The sequence below is a fragment of the Cynoglossus semilaevis genome, chromosome 1 (genome assembly GCF_000523025.1).
Source record: "Cynoglossus semilaevis isolate Cse_v1.0 chromosome 1, Cse_v1.0, whole genome shotgun sequence".
In the NCBI taxonomy this organism is placed as follows: Eukaryota; Metazoa; Chordata; class Actinopteri; order Pleuronectiformes; family Cynoglossidae; genus Cynoglossus; species Cynoglossus semilaevis.
In genome coordinates this window covers 20,249,664-20,270,515 of record NC_024307.1, presented here as the reverse complement: position 1 = coordinate 20,270,515, position 20,852 = coordinate 20,249,664, and the positions used below count along the sequence as shown (strand labels likewise).

General features: G+C 39.0%; 1 protein-coding gene across 5 annotated transcripts; it reads right to left on the bottom strand.

Annotated features, from left to right (window-relative positions):
• Nucleotides 1–1,012: 1,012 nt before the first annotated feature.
• Nucleotides 1,013–17,750, bottom strand: clmna (calmin a). Of its 5 annotated transcripts, none has more exons than XM_017036972.2 (14): nt 17,552–17,750; nt 16,257–16,587; nt 11,897–11,958; nt 10,083–10,178; nt 9,919–10,002; nt 9,735–9,827; nt 8,263–8,459; nt 7,898–8,091; nt 7,132–7,214; nt 3,947–5,842; nt 3,601–3,782; nt 3,242–3,338; nt 3,089–3,147; nt 1,013–2,972 (listed from the first exon to the last, which is right to left on the bottom strand). In XM_017036972.2, exons 2-14 carry the CDS (start codon nt 16,339–16,341, stop codon nt 2,849–2,851), a joined length of 3,252 nt encoding a protein of 1,083 aa, XP_016892461.1. In that variant the 5' UTR covers nt 16,342–16,587; nt 17,552–17,750; the 3' UTR covers nt 1,013–2,848. The 5 variants fall into 5 exon arrangements, with proteins under 5 accessions (XP_016892461.1, XP_008316039.1, XP_008316030.1 ...); XM_008317817.3 differs by having other exon boundaries at nt 3,089–3,150; nt 17,455–17,746; XM_008317808.3 differs by having other exon boundaries at nt 3,089–3,150; nt 17,515–17,746.
• Between the last annotated feature and the right edge of the window lie 3,102 nt (nt 17,751–20,852).

The window sequence follows — 20,852 nt, the reverse complement described above, 5'->3', positions numbered from 1 at the left end:
GCCCAACTTACCCCCCTCCGACCTCTCATTTAAAAGAGAGAGCCTATAATTCTATGGGAACCGTTTAGTTTAATATAATTGTAATAAGTCAGTAAACTTATGTACAAAATGATTATGAACTGTTCACATTTGTGTTGTGTATTGTTTTGTTTACAATTTGATGTTGTGTTGTTTAATGCACTTGTAACATAGCAGGTGCCAATGTTAGTAGGGCATACTACATAGTTGAAATACTTGTGTGTATTTTTACATGTATACGTATATGTATATGAGAAAATGTAAATAAACAGCTGTCGTTGTCAAAGAACAAAGTAATAATGCCAAATATGAACTCGACTAACGGTTGTTATATACTTCTAAGGTTGCTCATCAAACATTGTTTATAACTTAATGTCTGTACCTGGATGACAGCGGGAATGCTTTTTGGACCTTTTTAATTTTTATTTTAAATGTGTGTGTACTATATCAAACTGGACTACATTACATCTTCATGTAATCCACAACAAAAAATAAGTAAAACATTCATCTGTAAGTCTTCTTTAAAAAAAAGATTGATTGTTGGCTGGGCTGTTTAAGTGAGAGCTAGAGAGAGGGAGAGATGAGACGAGAGGTGATGTTGCCGGAAATTAGTTTTGAGGACGCAGAACGAAAAGACCTGAAGACACAATTTAGCTGCAGTATGACCATGTTGCTGCAACATATAGAAAAGCCAGCCAAAAACATAGGTTAGCAGCTGGGCTCTGATCCTCTTGGTGAATCATGCAATGGCCTCTAGATGACAGCATTACCACACTGCAGATTCAAATCAAATCATTTACAGTAGGAGCACGTTTAATGAGATCTGTAACAGTGGATGACAAATACAGCAGTTGTTGGTGAATGATTCTTGTGTGTAAGGTGAAAACTTCGGGCTAATAATCTGGCTCCATCTCACCGTAACCCCTGCTCCCCCTACTGTTACAACAACCATCTGCACGCCTGTAACATTTATAAATAAAAACAAACCAGAAGTTTTCACAAAATCCAAACTTTATTTCCTGAGATTGATGAAAATGTCCACAATGAAAACCGTGTGGTAAAATTACTTTAATATTTGTTGATGGCAAATCAAAGCACAGCTCATTTAATGTGGTTATGTTTAGACCAGTTAAACTTTGTGTCAACACAGTTAGGTTTTCAAACTTACAATTTTTCAAATATAAATATTTAGTTGGTACAAACAGAGCCTGCTTTTGTTTTGAAGTCTACTGGCAGTGTTACCTTGTTGTTGAAGTCTGGTTATTAAAGAAACTCTTCAGCAAACATTCATCTATACACACAAAAAATAGCTGCAGTAGAAACTATGTTCGTTTTAACTTAAGGTAACAACAATTTCTTGAATGTGAACTGACGAACCAGGATTGCGTATGTGAACTACAACAGAATGCAGTGCTGATTGGTTCTGGGCTTGTTATCAGAGGATCACAGGTTCGATTCCCACCTTGGATGGCTGTGGTTGGTCGAGCAAACAACAAATCCCCTTTGTTCTGGGCGCTTCTGAAGAAGAACACTCATGGAACAAATTTTTGTTGTACTATGGCAATGAAAAAATAAACTGCAGTTTGGTGACATGCCCAGGTAAGAATTTAATTAAAAGCAAACGCAATTAATTTGAAAACTAGTTCCTGGTAATAAGTTGTTGAAATGTGGCCCTACTGAACAGGAAGTTCAATTTTTCTTTTTTCAAATGATTTCATAATTAAGTCATTTTTTTTATTATTATCATCTTTTCACATCTTTTAGTCACCTAAAGATACATTCCTATATTCAGGAAGCTTTTATGTGCGTGTTTTCTCAAATTTGAATTCTCCTTAAACTTGTTGGATGCGGCTTATAATTCACATGTTATGATCACAGCAAAAAAACATCCAAAATGCATGTAGTCTGTCCACAGTACACAGCAGCAAAAGTTACAATATTTGGTTCATCACTTTACCACACTGAGCTTTTAGCCAAAAGACTGAATCCACTTTTGGTTAGTTAGCATATATGTAAACAAGGCAGTAATGTCTGTTTACCATAGCACAGAACTAAAATGTATGACAAGCGTGACTTTAAACCAATGTGTAAATGAAATACAGCTAGATTTGCAATGAAATTTGCTCAAGAATTAATGACGGCCAAAAGAATAAAGGGTCAAAAAAATAGTTGCTTTGCCGTAAACCTTCATTGACACGACACATAGTAGAAATATATTTCTTTGTCAAATCAACTTCAAGCTCAAGCACACATTTACAATAAACATGCGTTATCTTAAAACATTTTAAAATATGGATACAGATCTTATCAAGCATAAAATTCCAAGCACACAATATTCAGAGTGTGATACTTCAGATCTATGTGATCATTATCAGTGAGATCAAACAACTATTAGCAGAGGAGACAGTTGCTGGAGGATATATCTTTTTCAAAATAAAGTTACTCCATACCTAAAATAATTTCATAGCATCATCATCAACTGGTGGCCCGTGGGCCAAATCTGGCACGGCTGAACTGTCCAGTCCGGCCCGCGACTGGATTCCAAAATAAACATTAAATAATAATGTTACACAATAAATTGATATTTATTTCATTTTATCTGAGTGTCCGGCCTCCAAGCTTTCTGTCCAGAAAAATTCTGGCCCTCCGACAAATATAGTTGGTGACCCCTGTCATATGTCATTAAACCCATTAGGAGCACAGACGGTGACAAAACGCAAAAAGCTAAAAGTTGTACAACTATCAGCCTTATAGTACAGTTAGTGTAAAGGAAATGTAGGCTTGGATGGCAGTTAAAACTGTGTTTGTGCGTTTGTATACAATCTGTGTTTTAGTGGTTGAAGTTGAGCAGCAGACTGGGCAGTTTTCTCACGTCCATCTGTGGCAGTAGCCAAAAACAGTAGAGCAGTAGCCAGAGCAGCAACAGCAGATAAAACTCTGGGTTTTCACTTCCACTGCACACACAAACATACACAGAAACACACACACAGGAAGGGAGACGTCAGACAGGGTATCCTACTGTATAACTCTCAGCTAAGTCAACAGAATTTATCACAAAGTTCATACTCACCAAACAGTATTGGTGTCATCTGTTATTTTGACGACTTCCTTCACATCTCGCTGATCACCCTGCTTTGTTAGAAACAAGCAGAAAAAATAACTTTACTAATTTACATTTTTACCCAAGCATTATACTATACTTTTTTTCCAGAAAGTAACTAACCAGTCTAGCTGGAGACACCCTGAGCCTCGAACCCTTTCTACAACGTAACTGAGGGATCAGGCTGTCACCTCCAAAACATGGAGGCCCAGGTTCACTCCTGCAAATATAAAATCAGAGTGTAAATAAAGCACATGTTTATTGAAAACAAGAACAACAACAATATTAAAAAAAAAAAAATCTTTCATCATTCCTTTATTGGAGGAGTTTTATGCCAGTTAGGGTTTGCATCATACTAAAAACTACTACTAAGAAAGTACTGAAAAAAATCAAAAACTACACTATGGGAACCAAGTTTCTCCAAGGGAAAGTTAGTAAATATCCCAGTGCTCCACTAAAATGACTAATTATGGAAATCCTACCTCACAAGCTCTGTACTTCCCCCAGCACAGCGTAAACTCTGCTGTTGTTCGGCCTCAGTGATGTTGCTGTGATCAGCTGCAATAACATCACCAAAGGCTCCTCCCAACGTTTCCCGAGGTAAAACTGGCCTCTCCTGGGACTCTGATGCTTTTTCAGTTTCCTGGTGGGACTGGGTGTTTATCTAATAGCAACAGAAAGCATGGGGAAATAAACTAGTACCCAGTAAGGAAAAGGAAAAGGAAATCTCTGTCACATTTAAAGAGTTGTGGGATGCAATTGTCAATATATATACACTGAAACAAAATGAAAATAAAAATCACAAGTGTATTAAGAAATTGCATTCACCTTGTCTGATTTAACGTCCAACTGGTTGCTTGACTCCTTATCCAGTCCGATGCCTGATTCGTCATCGAGTAAAGTTTCTGACACTGGCGCTGGCTGCAGAGCTGAAACACTCAACACAGACGGCCAACTGTGCAGTTCATTGTAAAGTGGCTCTGCCATCATTGGCTCCTCTTTGTCTGGATAGAACAGATCCATTGGTTCAATTAGGTCACAAACTACATCCTCTAAGGGAGAGCATCTACCAACGGCTACATCTGGGGAATCCACGGCTTTGGACTCAAAGCAAGAAACAGCCATTCCACAGTCCACTGGAGAATCTAACTGATTCAGCATGACCTGCTGTGTGTCGGTGGGGTCACTATCAGAAAAGATGTCTCCCAGTTCATCCTGGTCAGATTTTAATGGCTGAAAATTATAATCTGTGGAATTCAGACCCCTACCATCTATGTCAGTGAAAACCGTCTGAGGATGTTCTCCCAGATTACAACCCTTTTCCATGGTTTCCTCATCATCTGTGGTGTTTGGAATGCTGAAGTCTTGTTCTTCGTCAATATCAGCGACTTCCAAATGGCAGGAAATTTCAACAGAGTTTCTTTCATCATTGCGACTAGAATGACAATCCGGTTCATCTTCGTTTTTGACACTGAAAACTGGATTGGTTCCATTTGATGTGGTTTTCTCTGGTTGAGTTCTCTCATCATTACCAGTGTAAGCCAGCGTATCTGAGAGGTCACATGGTTTCTGCTGGCTCTGTTCTTCTGGCTCGCTACAAATAGAACTAAGAGGAAGGTCTGGTTCTTCATGTTGCTTAGTTAGACTTGTAGTGACCAAAGGGTTATCAGTATCTGTGTTTATACTGTCTTCAGGATATTGGCCACACATCAGAACTTCTTGATCTGCTTCAGTTTGTGTTTCTACAAGTACTTCTTCTCTGTGTACAATCAATGTTTCCAGTCTCGGTCCCCGTTTTTCCTCTTCGCACACAGAATCTGTTTCCATTCCGACGCCGACCTCCTCATTGCAAATATTTGTGCTCTCTGTTTGAGAGTTCATTTTTCCTTCTAAACATAATGTTTGGTCTCGTACCAAGTCCTGGTTGTGATTTTCAAAGTTTGCCATGCACGTAGTTGATACTTCAACTTCTTTTTCCTCACATGATTCAATTAGTTCCTTTGTGTTCTCAAGAGAACTCCAGTTGTTGTCAAGTATAATGTCCCTTTCTTGTGATTTACTTCCTTTCCCCTCAAAGTCTCCTTCAAATAGTTCCAGCATTCTCTCAGGTGACGTTTTTATTTCAGTCTCTTGGTCGCTAAATGCCTCTGCAGTGTCTCCGTCATCTGAGAACGGCATAAATCCCTCGTCGTGACTGGTTACATCCACAGCGATGGCATGATAAACATCACCTTCACTGTCACACAAAAAACTGTCACTTCTGCTCTCACAGAACTTCTCTGATATCACCCCAAAGTCACTTTCCATCAACGAATCTGGTGTTCCTATGGCTGAGTCACCAAGTACCGACTCAGTATTTACACACTCGGGCACCGAAGAGTCGCTCAGCGATTGGCTGTGGAATAGTTTCTCCTTACTTGTGAGATCCTCAGCATCTGCAAGGACACGGCTAGAGATGTTTTCTACGTGTGGAGATTCTGCTAAGACGTCTTCGGCAGACCACGCCCGTGCAGCAGCTGGGACAAACTCTGGTGACATGGTACCCATGTCCTCCGACACTGAGGAGATTAAGATTTTGGGTGGTTTATTCAAATAATCACTCTGGAACCTGTAGGACGTCTCCTTCACTCTTCCTCGATGAATATCACTCCGGAAAGGGTCGGATTCAAAGTTAAGTCGGCCCATGGAGATGCTCCGTTCAATGATTTGGTGTGGCTCCTCAGGCTGAGGAAAAAGTGGATGATGGGAATCATTTTGTGTTATCACAGGTTTAATGGAATATTCTGAAGTGTTAGTATTTGTACTATAATAATTGGGCCCCTGACCTACACCCTGCAGCTCCAGAAGAGTGTAAAGAGCTAAGACTAAACCTGCATGTTTTATAGCAGTAAGAAGTAAGTTAGCTTTGTGTCTTCCATATTAAATATCAAATTAAATATTGTTATTGTTAGTAAGTTAGCTTTGTGTCTTCCATATTACTTCAAATTAAATATTGTTATTGTTATGTTTTTACGGGTTTTCGGTTAGCCTAATACCTGTTTTTACGGGTTTTCGGTTAGCCTAACTTAGCCTAACTAATAACCTAACCTAATTCTTTGGTTATAATGTCATGATTTGCCTGGCATTTATTGCCTGATGTAACATACTGATGAGGTGTGTGAGTAATGTGGGAAACAAAATGCTTTGTGTGTGTGAAAGTGCGAGTTTGAAGAGTGGAGAATCAGCGTGAATTCTGGCAGAGACAGCTGCTTCATTCAGCACTTTTCTGGTTTTAGTTGTTAAAATAAACCTGCTTTAACTGGACCTGGCTCTGCTTAGCCCACCGGAAGCTATCACAATCTGAGTAACAACATGCGTTGTCCCTCTTCTGTCATAATAGATAACAAATCGCTCTTAATGTCGCAGGTGTTAACATAATATAGCTTGTGTTCCAAACCTCAGCTCACATTGTAATTGAGCTTTTTGCTGTAATTTCAGATGGAACGTAACCTATAATTCTAAGTGACAGCCAGCAATTTCCTTTGACAACCTTTGTTTTGGATAAGGCTCCATGTAGATGCCATCAAGGCATGAGCTGAGCATCCAACAACAGAGCAGCTGTGCTTTTATTCTGGGTCGACATTACAGTGGTCCAGCAGCAGTGTATCGCTAAAGCAAACGGCGGATCATCTCACTGGTACAATTGGTATTATGGGTGGAGCCATCCACTCTGGGCTATTGTAATTACCAGGGCTAGGAGGGGGTGAAATCTGAATGCCTTGTTTTGAGTTACACGTTTCTGCATTTTTTACAGATCATAAAACATCCTAGTTGCTGAAAACTGTAATTTAAGGAGTAGGCAGACAATTACACCGTGACAAAGTCAATTTAGTAGAAAATATCCTCTTTAAAATTCAACACAACCGCCCTGGATATATATAGACATTTTACATACAATTTCTTAAAGAATAATTAAGTCCTTAAAAATAAAAAAAGAAGCGATGCACCATGGATAGAATAGCAAAGACTCTTACTTCTTCTATGCCAGGGAAGTACTCCAGGAACTGAGCGACATATGTGATGATGGACTGTTCGTCTGGTGCACTGGTAGTCAGATCTAGATTGAAAAAGGGTAGAATTAATGCCGTGTATTTTATACAGAAGGAGAAGTAGGAGAGTTACTGTATGTGTCATTGGATGCATACACCCACATGACAAAAATATCCTCTGCATCTAATCCATTCATGAAACCAGAGCAGTGGGTGACACAGATGCTCCAGGAGAGCAGGAAAGTCTTGTTCTCCATCACCTAATTTTACATCTACTGTGTTTTTTATGTTCTTTTTAATGGTTTTAGTTTTGTAAGAAGCTCCTCAGGAAATAAGAAAATATTCTTTTTTTTAATATTTTTTACATTTTCTAAATTCTGAAACTGTCTTAAGTCTTAAGGGTTTAGAGGAGTCTTCTATTTCAATTACAGGTGATGTCCAACACCTTCTTTTCTCCTCATGCATGCCATTGGCTGAGGCGTCCCTGGTGTCCCTGGGTTTAGGCAAATTAGTGAATGTCTACAGATACTTAAACCTATTGAAGACTTAGAGGTTGTTTTAGACATTAACAGTATTCACTCTATTGACTGAACCAGTTCATACAGCAACAATGCTGACAGTCAGAGAGAAAGTGTCCAAATCCCCTATTGGTCAGAAACTCTGATGCACACTGATGTACATAAGGTGGTCCAAGTCACTGACAGTCAGAGAGAAAGTGTCCAAATCAAATTTTGTTTGTTTTTTTTGTTACCATCTGGCTCCAGGAGACGTGGGATCCCAAGGCTGTAGTGAGCTATCCTGAAGGCATCTTCCACATTTTCCTTGGCATTTCTCAGCAGGGCTTTCCTCATGTCTATCAGGGTGGAGTCAATGGATTTGATGATGGCCAGGAAGGCCAAACCACTTGTCCAACTTTTTCCAAAGTCTTGAACAGCGACACCATACCTTTGCAGCAAAATTCAACAATTGTTAAAAAACAGTCAACTACAATCAGCTTAACAGACAAGAACGTCTCGTCCTAGTATCTGTAGTAGGTTTTGCACCATCACTACCATAGAAACCATGTACATGTATGAGAGAATTCTAACTCTCAAAATGGCGGAAACCCACACTCACTTGCGTGTTCGTTTCTGCACCCACTGTAGCAGTTTCTTAATGGCCTTGTTATTTTCTCGCATGGCCATGGACGCCGTCTGCCTCTGTTCTGATGGAGCGCTGCCAAAGGATGTGTCAGAATCTGAGCTGGTCGGGATGGAGGACAGACTGGAGGAGGAGGGAAACTGGCTGCGAATGTTCCCAGTCAGCTCTTTAATCTGGAGTCACACAGGATATGAGTTTAGATAATAAACTTCCAGTGCATGTCCAAATCACATTTAATTATTTCTCCCACATATGAATAACTTGCCTGGTTTATAGGGGAAAAATGAAAGCTATTAAAATGACTTGGATTGTATTAACAAATAGCCATTTCCTGTAGTCAGTACATATGTCCATATACTGTTTCTTCTTCTAATGTCAATCCACTGAGGACAACAGTGTGTTTTTATTTAGATAAACCTTTTGGAATTTGAGTACAAATGACCTAGAAAATGCTGGAAGTACACAGACTGTGTGCCATCTCTGAACTGGTGTCCCCACAAACTGTGGAGGCTTGGATATAAATTATTAAAATGCTGCTAAAATAAACCGCTACGGTTCTTTACTTTTACTTTTTGCAGTGTTTGCTTTTTAATTCCTTCCTTTCCTTGTACTACTGTTCCAAAAACAGAGAAAAAATGAAAACCATTACTGCAGGGCTATCTTGAACATTTTGGCTGCATGGAGATTTTTTAAATAGATTTTTATATAAAAATGGAACCCTCATCTTAGAGGAAGAGAGGCAACATGAGCATAATAGTGTACCGTGCAGTAAAGCTGCAGTATGCTGAAATCTTACTGACGTAAGCTACTGTAGTACCACTTTAATCTATACAGTGGTTATCAGTTTTGTGAACTACTAACTCCTTGCACTCAAATACATACCTGGACAGTGAAAAAATGCGGCAAAAAAGGCAACAGTTTTCACCCCCTGCAAGGGAAGTCGTTTTTCTAACCTCTGATTGGCTAACGCTGATATTCTATCATCTAGTTAACCAATGGTCATAATCATGTAATAAAATAGGCAGTAATGTTACGCTGCAATGAAGGAGCATTTACACAAGGACAAACCAAGTCGCCAGTCATTGTCTGTGTTTTTCACTGGACACGCACTGTTCATCACAAGTTCTCTCTGTGGCATGTTTGTAGTGAAAATATGTTTAAAAAAAAACAAAAAAAAAAAAACAGACATGCAAAACAAAGCAAAGCATCCTAAGAATTTAAACCAAGAACATGGCTGTCGTACAGGGAACAGAGTTCATCACTGCACTGAGTGTAAACAGCAGAGCAGTAGGGATAAAGAAAGTGATACTAAAAGATTTCCTCTTCTGAAGAACTGTGACTAATCCAGTGACTCAGTTGAATTAAACAGGTCACAGTATCTATCAAGGAGACATGATGATTGGGCAACAGAGCAGTTGATCAAATAACATGGCAGACAATCACATTACCTGGAAGAATAGGATAATATTCCAGATGAGGCCCAGGATGATGGAGGGGTTTCCATCAGCCACATCCGCTGCATCAATGCTGACCAGTTTCACCTGGGGACCAACGCAATTAGGACAATGAAGGTTAATAAAGCGGGTCAGTGATTCTTCCAGACAGAAACAGCAGATTCACTGCGGCACTCACATTTCTTTCCTCGAGGAAAGAGAGGACCTTAGCGATATTGTTGAGTCTGAAAATACGATGGGAGGACTTCTTAAATCCATGCAGCTGTAAACATTGTAAAAACAAACAATTATACATGTACAAAGTTCTTCATTGTATGCCTGGCTTCACTCTGACAAACTGACCAGCTTGCAGCCTGAGAGCTCCTCCAATAGTGCCATGAGAATATGCCCGTCCTGAATGTCTTTAAAAAGGTCATGGACCTTGATGGGAGGGTCACACTAGGGATGAAACAAGTAAATACAGTAAATCTGATTATGTCACAGAAGGCAAAACAAAAACTGGAAAAACCACCAACCGTACAGATGTTCCCTGATGCACTGAAGGAAAATAACAGAATTGGATTTGTTTGTCACGAATGGAATACAACTAAAGTTCAATATGTATAGTAAGTCCATCGGCGTTACGGCGTTTGATGCTTACGTCGCATCAAACTGTGTTGTGCCATATCAACAGAATGAAGTCAAGAAACCCTCCATATCAAGAGGATACGTCAATATCATGGTACAGAGTGAACTTTTTGTGGCTTTCGTGAACCGTTAAGCGGCTGAACTTTTTTTCCATTTTTTTTATAAATCCTTGTCCTTATACTTGTTTAGACACCATATAGAAACACAACCAAAAACTAAGACATATTTATAAGAAAAGATACTTAAACTATGGAGAAAAAAATATACATAGAGAGAGGTTTGTTACTGACAGAAAATGGGTAAATAATGTAAAAAGGTGAAGAGTGGCTAAAGGGTTGTCGGTTAAAATAAGATGACAGAGGACAAGTGTACAATTGTGTTAAGAGATTTGACACATGGCCAAACGGAGAGTGAGAGAAGAGAGGCCTATTGTGTCAGAGAAAAACAACAGACTTGATCAGACTCTGAATGCACCCTGTGACTCACCCGCTTTTTGAAGAGTGTCGAAACAAAACAGTGGCTCAGGAGTACAAGACAAGTTTACATCAAATACAGCAGGTCACTCACTGCAGACAGAGCCATTCCAGCCTACGGGAGTTAGCTAATATTTATGGTTACTAAGGAGCCCATTCCTAGAAGGTAGACTCCATCAAGTCGTCAGACAGAACTTCAGTAGAAACTGGCGGTAGGTAAGATCTAGTAAGAGCAGTAAGTAAGGCCTATTCTGATTAGCACTGCTCAGGACTACATGCCACTACTAATTGGAAACAAAGCTGAGAATTCGAGAATTTGTTTTTAAGTGCTAAAATCCCTAATGTGGGCTGATATACTCAATCACAGACTGCAAAAATAAGGGTGGTAGTAAACACCTACAGCATCTCCCATACATTTATTAAGAAAGTCTTGTTCCATCATTAAAACTCGCCAACTCATTTACACAGGGACGAGTTGGCGAGTGGAGTTTACATTTGTCAGTTGTACGTCACATTGATGTTGTTTTTCGGGAACTTTTTGCCCTTCATTATGGCTCCCAGGTTCCTGAATCTTCTGATGTTTTTATGTCCTACATTATGATGTCACCACTGTGTTAGTGTAGCTGAGTGACACAGGTACTAATGTGCAGTATGTGAGTTCAGACTTACAAAGTCGCATTACTTCACAGCATAGGAATGAAACTGTTGAGGGCCTCCTGTACTTCACTGTACTGCATGTCACTTGGTTCAACATTGGCAGATGTTATTTATAGCTATTCCAGTGCAGAATCTGAAATCGTTCTAATCATTTTCCAACTCTAATCTGTTTCTCCACAGTCTTTTTTGTTTGTTTGTTTCTTTTGGCTCCTTTTTCTCATTTTAAGTGCTTCGAGTGAGATAAAGGAACCAAATGGGGGGGGGGAGGGGGGGGGATTACGGCAAAAGAAGAACTAAACAGGAGAATTTAAGACTTAAAAAGATCTAATTAAAAAACTATGGGAAAAACAATGAAAACTCTGTCTTTCTCCCAGCCATTCTACAGTACCATCAACAAACCTTTTCTAAATGTAGATTCATCCATCTGGTGAAGGTCCTCTTCTGAACCTCCTCTCTTTCAACTGGAAAACAAACAAAGAAAGAAAAATGATGATCCTGCGAGCAAACAATTCCCTGTTTTAAAAGGGATGAGAACAGAAAGAGGTTAATTAATACATAATTATAGGACAAGCATTTGAAATGTTCCATGTTTGTACATGTCGTCCTGGAGGTTTTTCAGTCTGTGTTTGTTAGTCTGACTTTCTTCACCTTTACATTTTTAAAAAGGTCAACTAACCGTTCAATATATTCTCCAAGAGCAAATCACAAAAAGGCCATTTTTTTACATTTTAGTCTCCTGAACTAAAATCATGGGGTCAGAACATGAGTCAACAACACAAACACCACTCACATGACGGCACGGTCGTTGTGTTTGCCTACTAGTGGTAGTATGAAGAAGTTAAGAAAGTTTACTGATGTGGGAGAGAGGCAGAGCTAGTGACACAGGAAAAGAGTCAAATGGAGGGTGATAACATTCACTCAGTGACGCTCAGTCATCAGCATGTCAGACGTTAGCAGTTAGCCGCTAGCATGAAGCAACTATGTGGGGGTAAATTCCGTCTGGTGTACAGTAGGAGGAGCTGTTCTCAATACATTTGGATGATCAAAGAAATTATTTCTGAGGGCTAGAAGGGAAGACTAGGCATTAGCTTGAATTTTAGCAACTTTATATTTATAGCCCAATTCACAAAAGAAGTTTTACTGACTTGACGGACTCAAGTTTGAAGCAGTGGAAAAAGGAAAAATAAAAGCGACTAGGATCTGTACGTTTTACTGGTTCCTTCTAAATCTGCCGCACCAAACTGCAATACGAAGACATGGGACTTGGCGACTGTGTAGAGAGTGGGAGATGTGAGGGAGTTACCATGGCAGCAAAAGCAGTTGTTATTCATTTTTATGTTCAATATGGCTCACTGGAGGCTACAAGGCTAATTCTACACACACATCAACAGTGTTTAGACTGGTAGCTGCTGCAGTACAGTAATACTTATAGCTTCCTCCTCAAATGGAATCATGTCCCTCATAAAGACCAGTGGAGGGAAAACAGACTGCTCTGCAGTCTACAGCAAGAAACCATGGAAGGATGGGATAAAACTGTGATTCTTGAGCTTCTCATTGGTCAACACATGCATCTCCAGCAAAAGCACAGAAATGTGTCTTGAACCTAATTGCCCTGGACAACAAGAGTGGGCTTGGGTTGGTATGCGGGAGGCGCTGAGGCATTGATCCATGAATTTTAGTCATCAGACTCTCTGGCAGAAAAAAGGAGGCATCACAACAAGAGAGAAAAATAACAAACTGAGAAGATGAACGGCGAAGATTCAGTGTGAAATGTTTTTGCTTCACAGAAACTACAATTTTGCTGTAAAATCTTTCACCGGAAGGCTCAAAAGTTAGTACATTTTGTCTATCTTGCCCTTGATAGCAATACCTGAACATGGTTCCCTTTTGGCTTGTGACCCCATTTTGACATCACACATTTCGGACACATTTTAGTAGCTGTCACTTGTGCATAACTTTTTATACGTGCATTTTATTTGGACTCCATTTATATTCATGAAAGTGAAAGAATGCAGTTGTTCAGCCATAATTTTAAAAAGAATAATAATTAGTTGACAAAATATTATTATTATTATCCTTATTTTTTAATCTATTACTAGACATTCCAGGCGACCCAAAGGTCAAAGAACACAAGAATGAACAGAAGAGAAGCGAAGAAAAAAACTGCTAATACAGTTAGACCAGACAAAACAAAATGGCAAGAAATATGACAAATAGACCTGTACATTAGCTGAGTACGGCTGTGTAAAAATGAACTACCCATCCCACCCGTGAGGGTGTTGTACAATTACATTGTTTGCGATGCTTTTAAAATGTTCTTTTGGTCTCGTGAAACAGGATGATGTTAGCGTTTATTTGAGTAAGGAATGGATGAATACAAATGCAATTGCTTGTGGAAAATAGACAGGTCCAGGTCACAATTTAGTCTTATGATGGGATACATAGTAATATCAAGTCTTAATGAGGTATTTTACTAATTACTGTAAGTGATTGGGAACTGGGTAATAGGATATGAGAGACAACCTTGTTAGCGTGTTGGTAAAGAAGTCTGACGGACTAATGTCTTTACAAAACTTCTAGTGGTTTGAATGGCATTTCGTGCAGCCAATAAGTCAAGTTTCCTGATCTTTCACACACACACACACACACACACACTACAAAAGCAGTACACTACAATAACCACAAACAAATAAATACAAATAGATGCTAATGTAGTGTACCATTTTGACATCACACATTTCTGACACATTTTAGTAGCTGTCACTTGTGCATAACTTTTTATACGTGCATTTTATTTGGACTCCATTTATATTCATGAAAGTGAAAGAATGCAGTTGTTCAGCCATAATTTTAAAAAGAATAATAATTAGTTGACAAAATATTATTATTATTATCCTTATTTTTTAATCTATTACTAGACATTCCAGGCGACCCAAAGGTTAAAGAACACAAGAATGAACAGAAGAGAAGCGAAGAAAAAAACTGCTAATACAGTTAGACCAGACAAAACAAAATGGCAAGTATGACAAATATACCTGTACATTAAGACATTAGCTGAGTACGGCTGTGTAAAAATGAACTACCCATCCCACCCGTGAGGGTGTTGTACAATTACATTGTTTGCGATGCTTTTAAAATGTTCTTTTGGTCTCGTGAAACAGGATGATGTTAGCGTTTATTTGAGTAAGGAATGGATGAATACAAATGCAATTGCTTGTGGAAAATAGACAGGTCCAGGTCACAATTTAGTCTTATGATGGGATACATAGTAATATCAAGTCTTAATGAGGTATTTTACTAATTACTGTAAGTGATTGGGAACTGGGTAATAGGATATGAGAGACAACCTTGTTAGCGTGTTGGTAAAGAAGTCTGACGGACTAATGTCTTTACAAAACTTCTAGTGGTTTGAATGGCATTTCGTGCAGCCAATAAGTCAAGTTTCCTGATCTTTCACACACACACACACACACACACACACTACAAAAGCAGTACACTACAATAACCACAAACAAATAAATACAAATAGATGCTAATGTAGTGTAAACAAAGGCACTATGGTAACCATTAGATACCTAAGTGTAAAAGTACTGTGTTCCAGCATAGACTTCTCTTTAAGGACTTAAATGTTGTCATGAAATACACACAGGTGACCTTTTTTCTAAATATTAACCAAAGTCTGTTTCTTTTCTACTGGATACAGAATGTGGTAATAAAACAGTACCAGAACTGAAGACTGATACAAATGCATTCACAAACTTAAGTTCAATGCGATATTGCACATCAACACTGACGTCAGGAGAAGAAGAAGCTCTCAAAGACAAACACACTTGGAAGTAACATTTGGTTAGTTTGGGAGTACTTTACGATGAGCATAGAAAGCTGTACGATATCTATCTGTACTACACGATAACGTCTGCTGGGTTAGTGCTTCAATTAGCGGCGTCATGTTGTTATGTCATGTTCTGGCGACCATGTTTTACTCCTGACGTGCCTGTCAGTTGAGTGAGTGGGAGAGAGAGAGAGTGTGTTGATATTGAGTGTAAGAAAATAGATTTTGATCTAAATAAACTGATTATAATAAATTTTACTACCTTTTATATTTATCTCTATGTTATTATTATTATTAACTATGTTTTATTTTGGATAAAACTTGACTCTTCATATATTTTTTTGCTGACTTCATTGTTGTTTGCCAACATCATTGTTTTGTTTATTTGCTAAATTCAAAGTTTGCAAAAACAGCGAAACATGACTCGAACTAGATGAAAAACAAAGTATGCCGTGGGGGGAAACAGCGAAACATGACTCGAACTAGATGTGCTGTACATGCACAAAACAAAGTATGCCGTGGGGGGAAAGGCTAATTGACAATTTTGAAAGAAAAAACCCTTGCAGGGAGCCAAGTAATTTCATTGTATCAACAAAAAGATAGTTAAAAAAAACTTTGCAAATTAATTATTTAACTATTTCTAAGGCTGTTAACTATATTCTACCTTGTTTTTGTAATTTTGTACTAATCGAGTTATAACTTCCAAACGTCTTCACACCAACCGGCCACCGTAGCTCTTTGTATTTCTCTATAGTAACGGGTGAAAAGTTAGCAGCAGTCTATAAATATAACAGTTAAAAGGTTCCTTCAGTTAAACGCGCGCGCACATAAACACCCACCCACACACATGCACGCCCGCCAAGAGACAAACAGTTCATGAGGTAGAGGTACATGCATGGCTGAGTCCCGTGGACGGAATCCTCCTACCTTGGAGATTCTGCACTCGGATGTCGCTGATTTGGGCTATAAACTCCTCTCGCTCGAACCAGTCTTGCCACTCGTGTCCGGCCATCACTTGCGGAGGGTTCTGCTGCTGCTGCTACTGATGATGATGATGATGATGACGGTCCACGGAAGTCTTCGTCCTCTGCAGCAACCACCACCACACTGTCTTCTATTCTAGCTGTCCGGTTGGTCCAGCGGGGTCCATGGAAGCCGGCTAACTAGGCTGAGAGCGGGACTGTTTGGTTCCGTACGTGTGTGCACAACGTGCGTGCGCACAGTGACTGCGGGTTTCTACAGTCACAGCACTCTTGTCCTGTGTAAAATAAGAGAGCCGTGGAAAAGAGTGAAAAGCTGGAAGAGATAGAGGGAAGAGAACTACAGCACCTGGAGGTTGGAAGAAACGAAAAAAAAAATCATCACACCGCCCACTCTGAGATACTGTCCCCGCCCACTGCATCCCTCCCTCCCTGCCTCTCATTCTCTCTCTCCCTCTCCGTCGTATATCTGTATACACACAGGCTTTTTCTTCTCTTCTTAGTGCGGTAAGGGTTGCGGATTAAATTAAGTTTTTGTGTCTTAAAAAAGTCTTTAGTTCACTAATTATCTACTGCCGAAGTGCTGTAAAAGGCCAGTCACATTTCTTTACATCCGTTCCCTTTTGTATCATTTGTATCATCCTATTTTACTCTCTAATTTTATTCAACGTTTTCACCCTCAGGTCCTTCTCTCCTTGCCCTCCTCTGTCCACGCCCCTGTGCTTGCCTACACCTGCCCTCTTGAGGTTCCCGTCCTTGTGATTACATAGTTACCCCAGCTTCTTCCTTGTAAACATTACCGTACCGGCTCCGTCAGTGTACGCTGCGTATCCGACTCCAGGGTTTTGCTTCTGTGCCGGTTTTGTGTTTAGGGTCATGTGACTGGCCAGTCTCCTGAGAGACACTCTGTGTTTTGACTAAAGTCTCGTCCCTGACCGTGTCTGTCCTCACAAACACTGAGCATACAGTCACAATAAAAGCGCTTTCTGCACCTGTTCTCTGGAGTCTAACGTTTCCATGTACGATTCCGATATGTGCATGATGTTTTTGAAAATCTGCAACCTGACAATGCTATAACATTTGGTGGAACTGGTCAGTAATTAGATGTTTAAATAGTTGTATATGGAATAGTTGTATATAATAACCTCAAGAGGTGATGGCAGCTGGACTGGGACGTAGAGTTCTTGAAAACTTCATAAACGTACCTCTCTGGAGAAGGACGTCTCTCTCTCACCAACTCACCTTTTTCTTAGCTCTTTGGAAGACAGACTTTTCTTGTCTGCCACTCCGACTCTACATGAACAGTTTGTTGACCAAAATGAACTCCAAACACAGGCTTTCAAACAACAAAGTCAGTTAATGACACCTTTGATCTCACAAAGCAAAACAGACTTGTTGTTCATTTATCTCTTTCGTCTCTTCTTACAAAATCAAACCAGTTGGGAAGATGTTCTTTAATTGTGTTTTCATCTAATAAAAATGTAATGTCAAAATGAGACAAAGTGTTTTACTTCCAGTTTAGCATAACAAACCCACTTATAAAATGTCTACAGTTACATTTTATCTATATTTTGTTGAGTGGCATATTAAATTATATTATATTATATTATATTATATTATATTATATTATATTATATTATATTATATTATATTATATTATATTATATTATATTATATTATATTATATTATATTATATTATATTATATTATATTATATTATATTATACACAAAATGATCACTAACAGTCTCACAACAACACAAATGAAACAAAGTGAATTTAGCACAATGCAATGTAAAACAAAATACAACCTGCGATTGTAAACTAAGTCGTCTTCAGTGTATAGTGGCCTGTAACGACGTATTCGTCCACTCTGCTCGATGACTAGCTATCGTGCGAAATTTGTTTCAACAATGTACGTCGGAATGATCCAACAAGACTCATGATAGATTCATGGGAGATGTCAACATGACCACAAACACTGAGGTTCAAGGACGTCATAAACCGAGGACCCCTCTGTTAGTTTTTGATTGGATCACCTGAACTATCCCTGTGACTTCTTTTCTCTATGTTTCTACGTCAACATTACATATTGCTGTTATTATTCATGTCATCATTTAAAAAATAAATCATATCAACATAATAACTATTCTGAAAGAGGATGATTCTCTCTGACCTCTCTTCTCCAACACGTCTCTCCGCCGACCAGATGGCTGCACTCTCTGGGTACGTATCTGCCCAAGATGACTTAGTATCCCATGGATGTTTTTCTCTCCACTGCTGTGTGTCCATTGAAGACCCAGTGCAGCAGGTAGGTGGCTGTTATCATCCTCTTAAAGGGCAGCGTCGGTGTATCCGAGCCCCCACGCACCAAATCAGAGGCATGTGTGATGTAACAATGCCAGGAAGCTTTCCTCCCACTGAAAAAGAATTCATTGTATCGCCATGGGGAAACAAAGCAACACAGAGCAACAAAATCAGGAGATCAGCTTTGATAAAGATGCCCGAGATTTAATGATGACAATGAAACTTAGTTATTTAATGACTAAATACTAACAGGGGTAAATCTGATGAAACATTGACAGTTTGTCTCTGTGCAATAAAAATAAAATGTATATGAATATCAAGAAACATTCAACTGCTGTAACGACCAGGATGTGTTAAAGTGGAGTCATGACTTTGAAACTGTGAATTTTAAGTGGATTACTGTTATTGCAGAACCATCATTCTGAAATGTTTTGAAAGACAAAAGTGGTAGATATCAGGGACTATAATCTACAACAGAGGTTCCCAAACTTTTCCATGCTAAGGCCTCCCGACCAGTATTAGCTTCTAGCCAGGGACCCCCTTTGAAGACCCACAGACACAAAATATGTGAAGAAACATGAACTTTTAGAATGTCTTTCTTAACAGCATAGGAAAATTATTAACGAACATGCAGTAGCAAGCTGCTCTACAAAGCAGAGCAGCAGGATAACAGGTGCACAAGCACCAGGTCTTCCCAGAAGACATCCAGGCCCCTGTAGACTTTGACAGTGACCACCATGATGCTGCACATCGAAACTGAATTTCTGGTTTGGCAGTTTCTCTCTGACACAGAAGTGTCAAACTGTCTGCCATCTCTGCCACTGCTTGATCACAGACAATAACAAACAATTGCGATGGCCAACACTGACATGTGAGCGCATGTCCTACAGCCACGCCACACAGTCGACTAAAGCTGCTTAGCACAAACTTCTGCCATGATGTTATATGCATGGGTGGAGTTTTTCCAAAGAATCTCCACCTTTGCAAATCAATTGTACATTTTCAAACAGTACAAATTTGTAGTGTATAATTAGAAGTGTATATTAGATACATTAGATTCAGAAATCTAAAGCCCAGATTTTACAGATGTTGTTTAAAATCAAAGTAAATCACACACTGAGCAAACAATGTAGAGGAAAAACCCCTGAACGCTTTAACAGGAAGAAGATCTGCAGCAGATCCTGTCTGGGCTGTGTAATATTTGAATAGTCCATTTTACTGAATGCAAAATAGCTACGTGTCATTACTGTGTATGATACCAGTCTCATAGTCTTCTCATCTAGTCTCTCTGACTTAATAATAATAATAATAATAATATTTAGAACTTCCACACTGTGGAAATTCTTCTGTTAAGAGCCTGGAGGTGCCAATCATGTGGTTTCTCTGGGATTCAACCCTAGGACTCTCTGTTTGCAATGCAGGTGTCCTAACCACTACACTATCTCTGTAACATTGAGGCTTCCTTTTGTAAACAGTAGCTGAGCGTCACAAAAAGTCTTATAGATATTAGGTTACTGCTCCAATCGCAACTGAATGAAAAAATGGAAAAATAAACGTGTGTTTTAAGAGTTGCTCTTTCAGTTCAGCAAGAAAGAAATCACACTGAGATCACAGCAGAGTTTTGTAAGTCAGGTGGTGGCGTCAAACCGACACACCAGCTGGAGCAATGGACAGTGTTAGGTCACATGACTCATGAGAAGCTCTGTCGTGAGAGAACGACATCACACTATATTATAGGCTTAAAAGGTTTTTGCAACCAGAACAATGACATGGTGTTTTTCTTGTTTGATTATGGGGTAACAGATACATTGTTTATCTATATATATTACAATTGATCAATTCATTAATTCTTGGGGGAAGTCTGTCCCAGTTTTTCATGTGTATATATATTACATATATAATATACATATATTGTTTTATAAGAGTATTATTACTCTTCTATTCCCACAACAATTGAAATCATTTCTATTCATTTTATTTAGTGTACAATTTTTACCAACACAATTAAAAATGTAAATGCATTTGAGCAGTTTCATTTAGGGCACATGTGCCAAACTCAAGGTCCGTGGGCCAAATATGGCCCGTCAGGTCACACTGTGTGGCCTGTGGAAACTTATATAGAGTTTAAATGCCTTATAATAAAGTCCATGCTGTAGGTTTGTGACCTGATAGATTAAAAGTTGGTTTGTTTTATTACACGGAGCAATTGACAATATTAGTAACTTGAATAAATAACA

Excerpts from the sequence above, each read along its gene's own strand:
- clmna (XM_008317817.3), bottom strand. The coding sequence starts at position 16,341 with ATGGCCGGACACGAGTGGCAAGACTGGTTCGAGCGAGAGGAGTTTATA. Across the intron at positions 8,460-9,734 it reads ATATTATCCTATTCTTCCAG|ATTAAAGAGCTGACTGGGAA; the intron begins GTAATGTGATTG and ends GTGTGACTCCAG. Across the intron at positions 3,151-3,241 it reads GGGTGTCTCCAGCTAGACTG|CAGGGTGATCAGCGAGATGT; the intron begins GTTAGTTACTTT and ends TTTCTAACAAAG.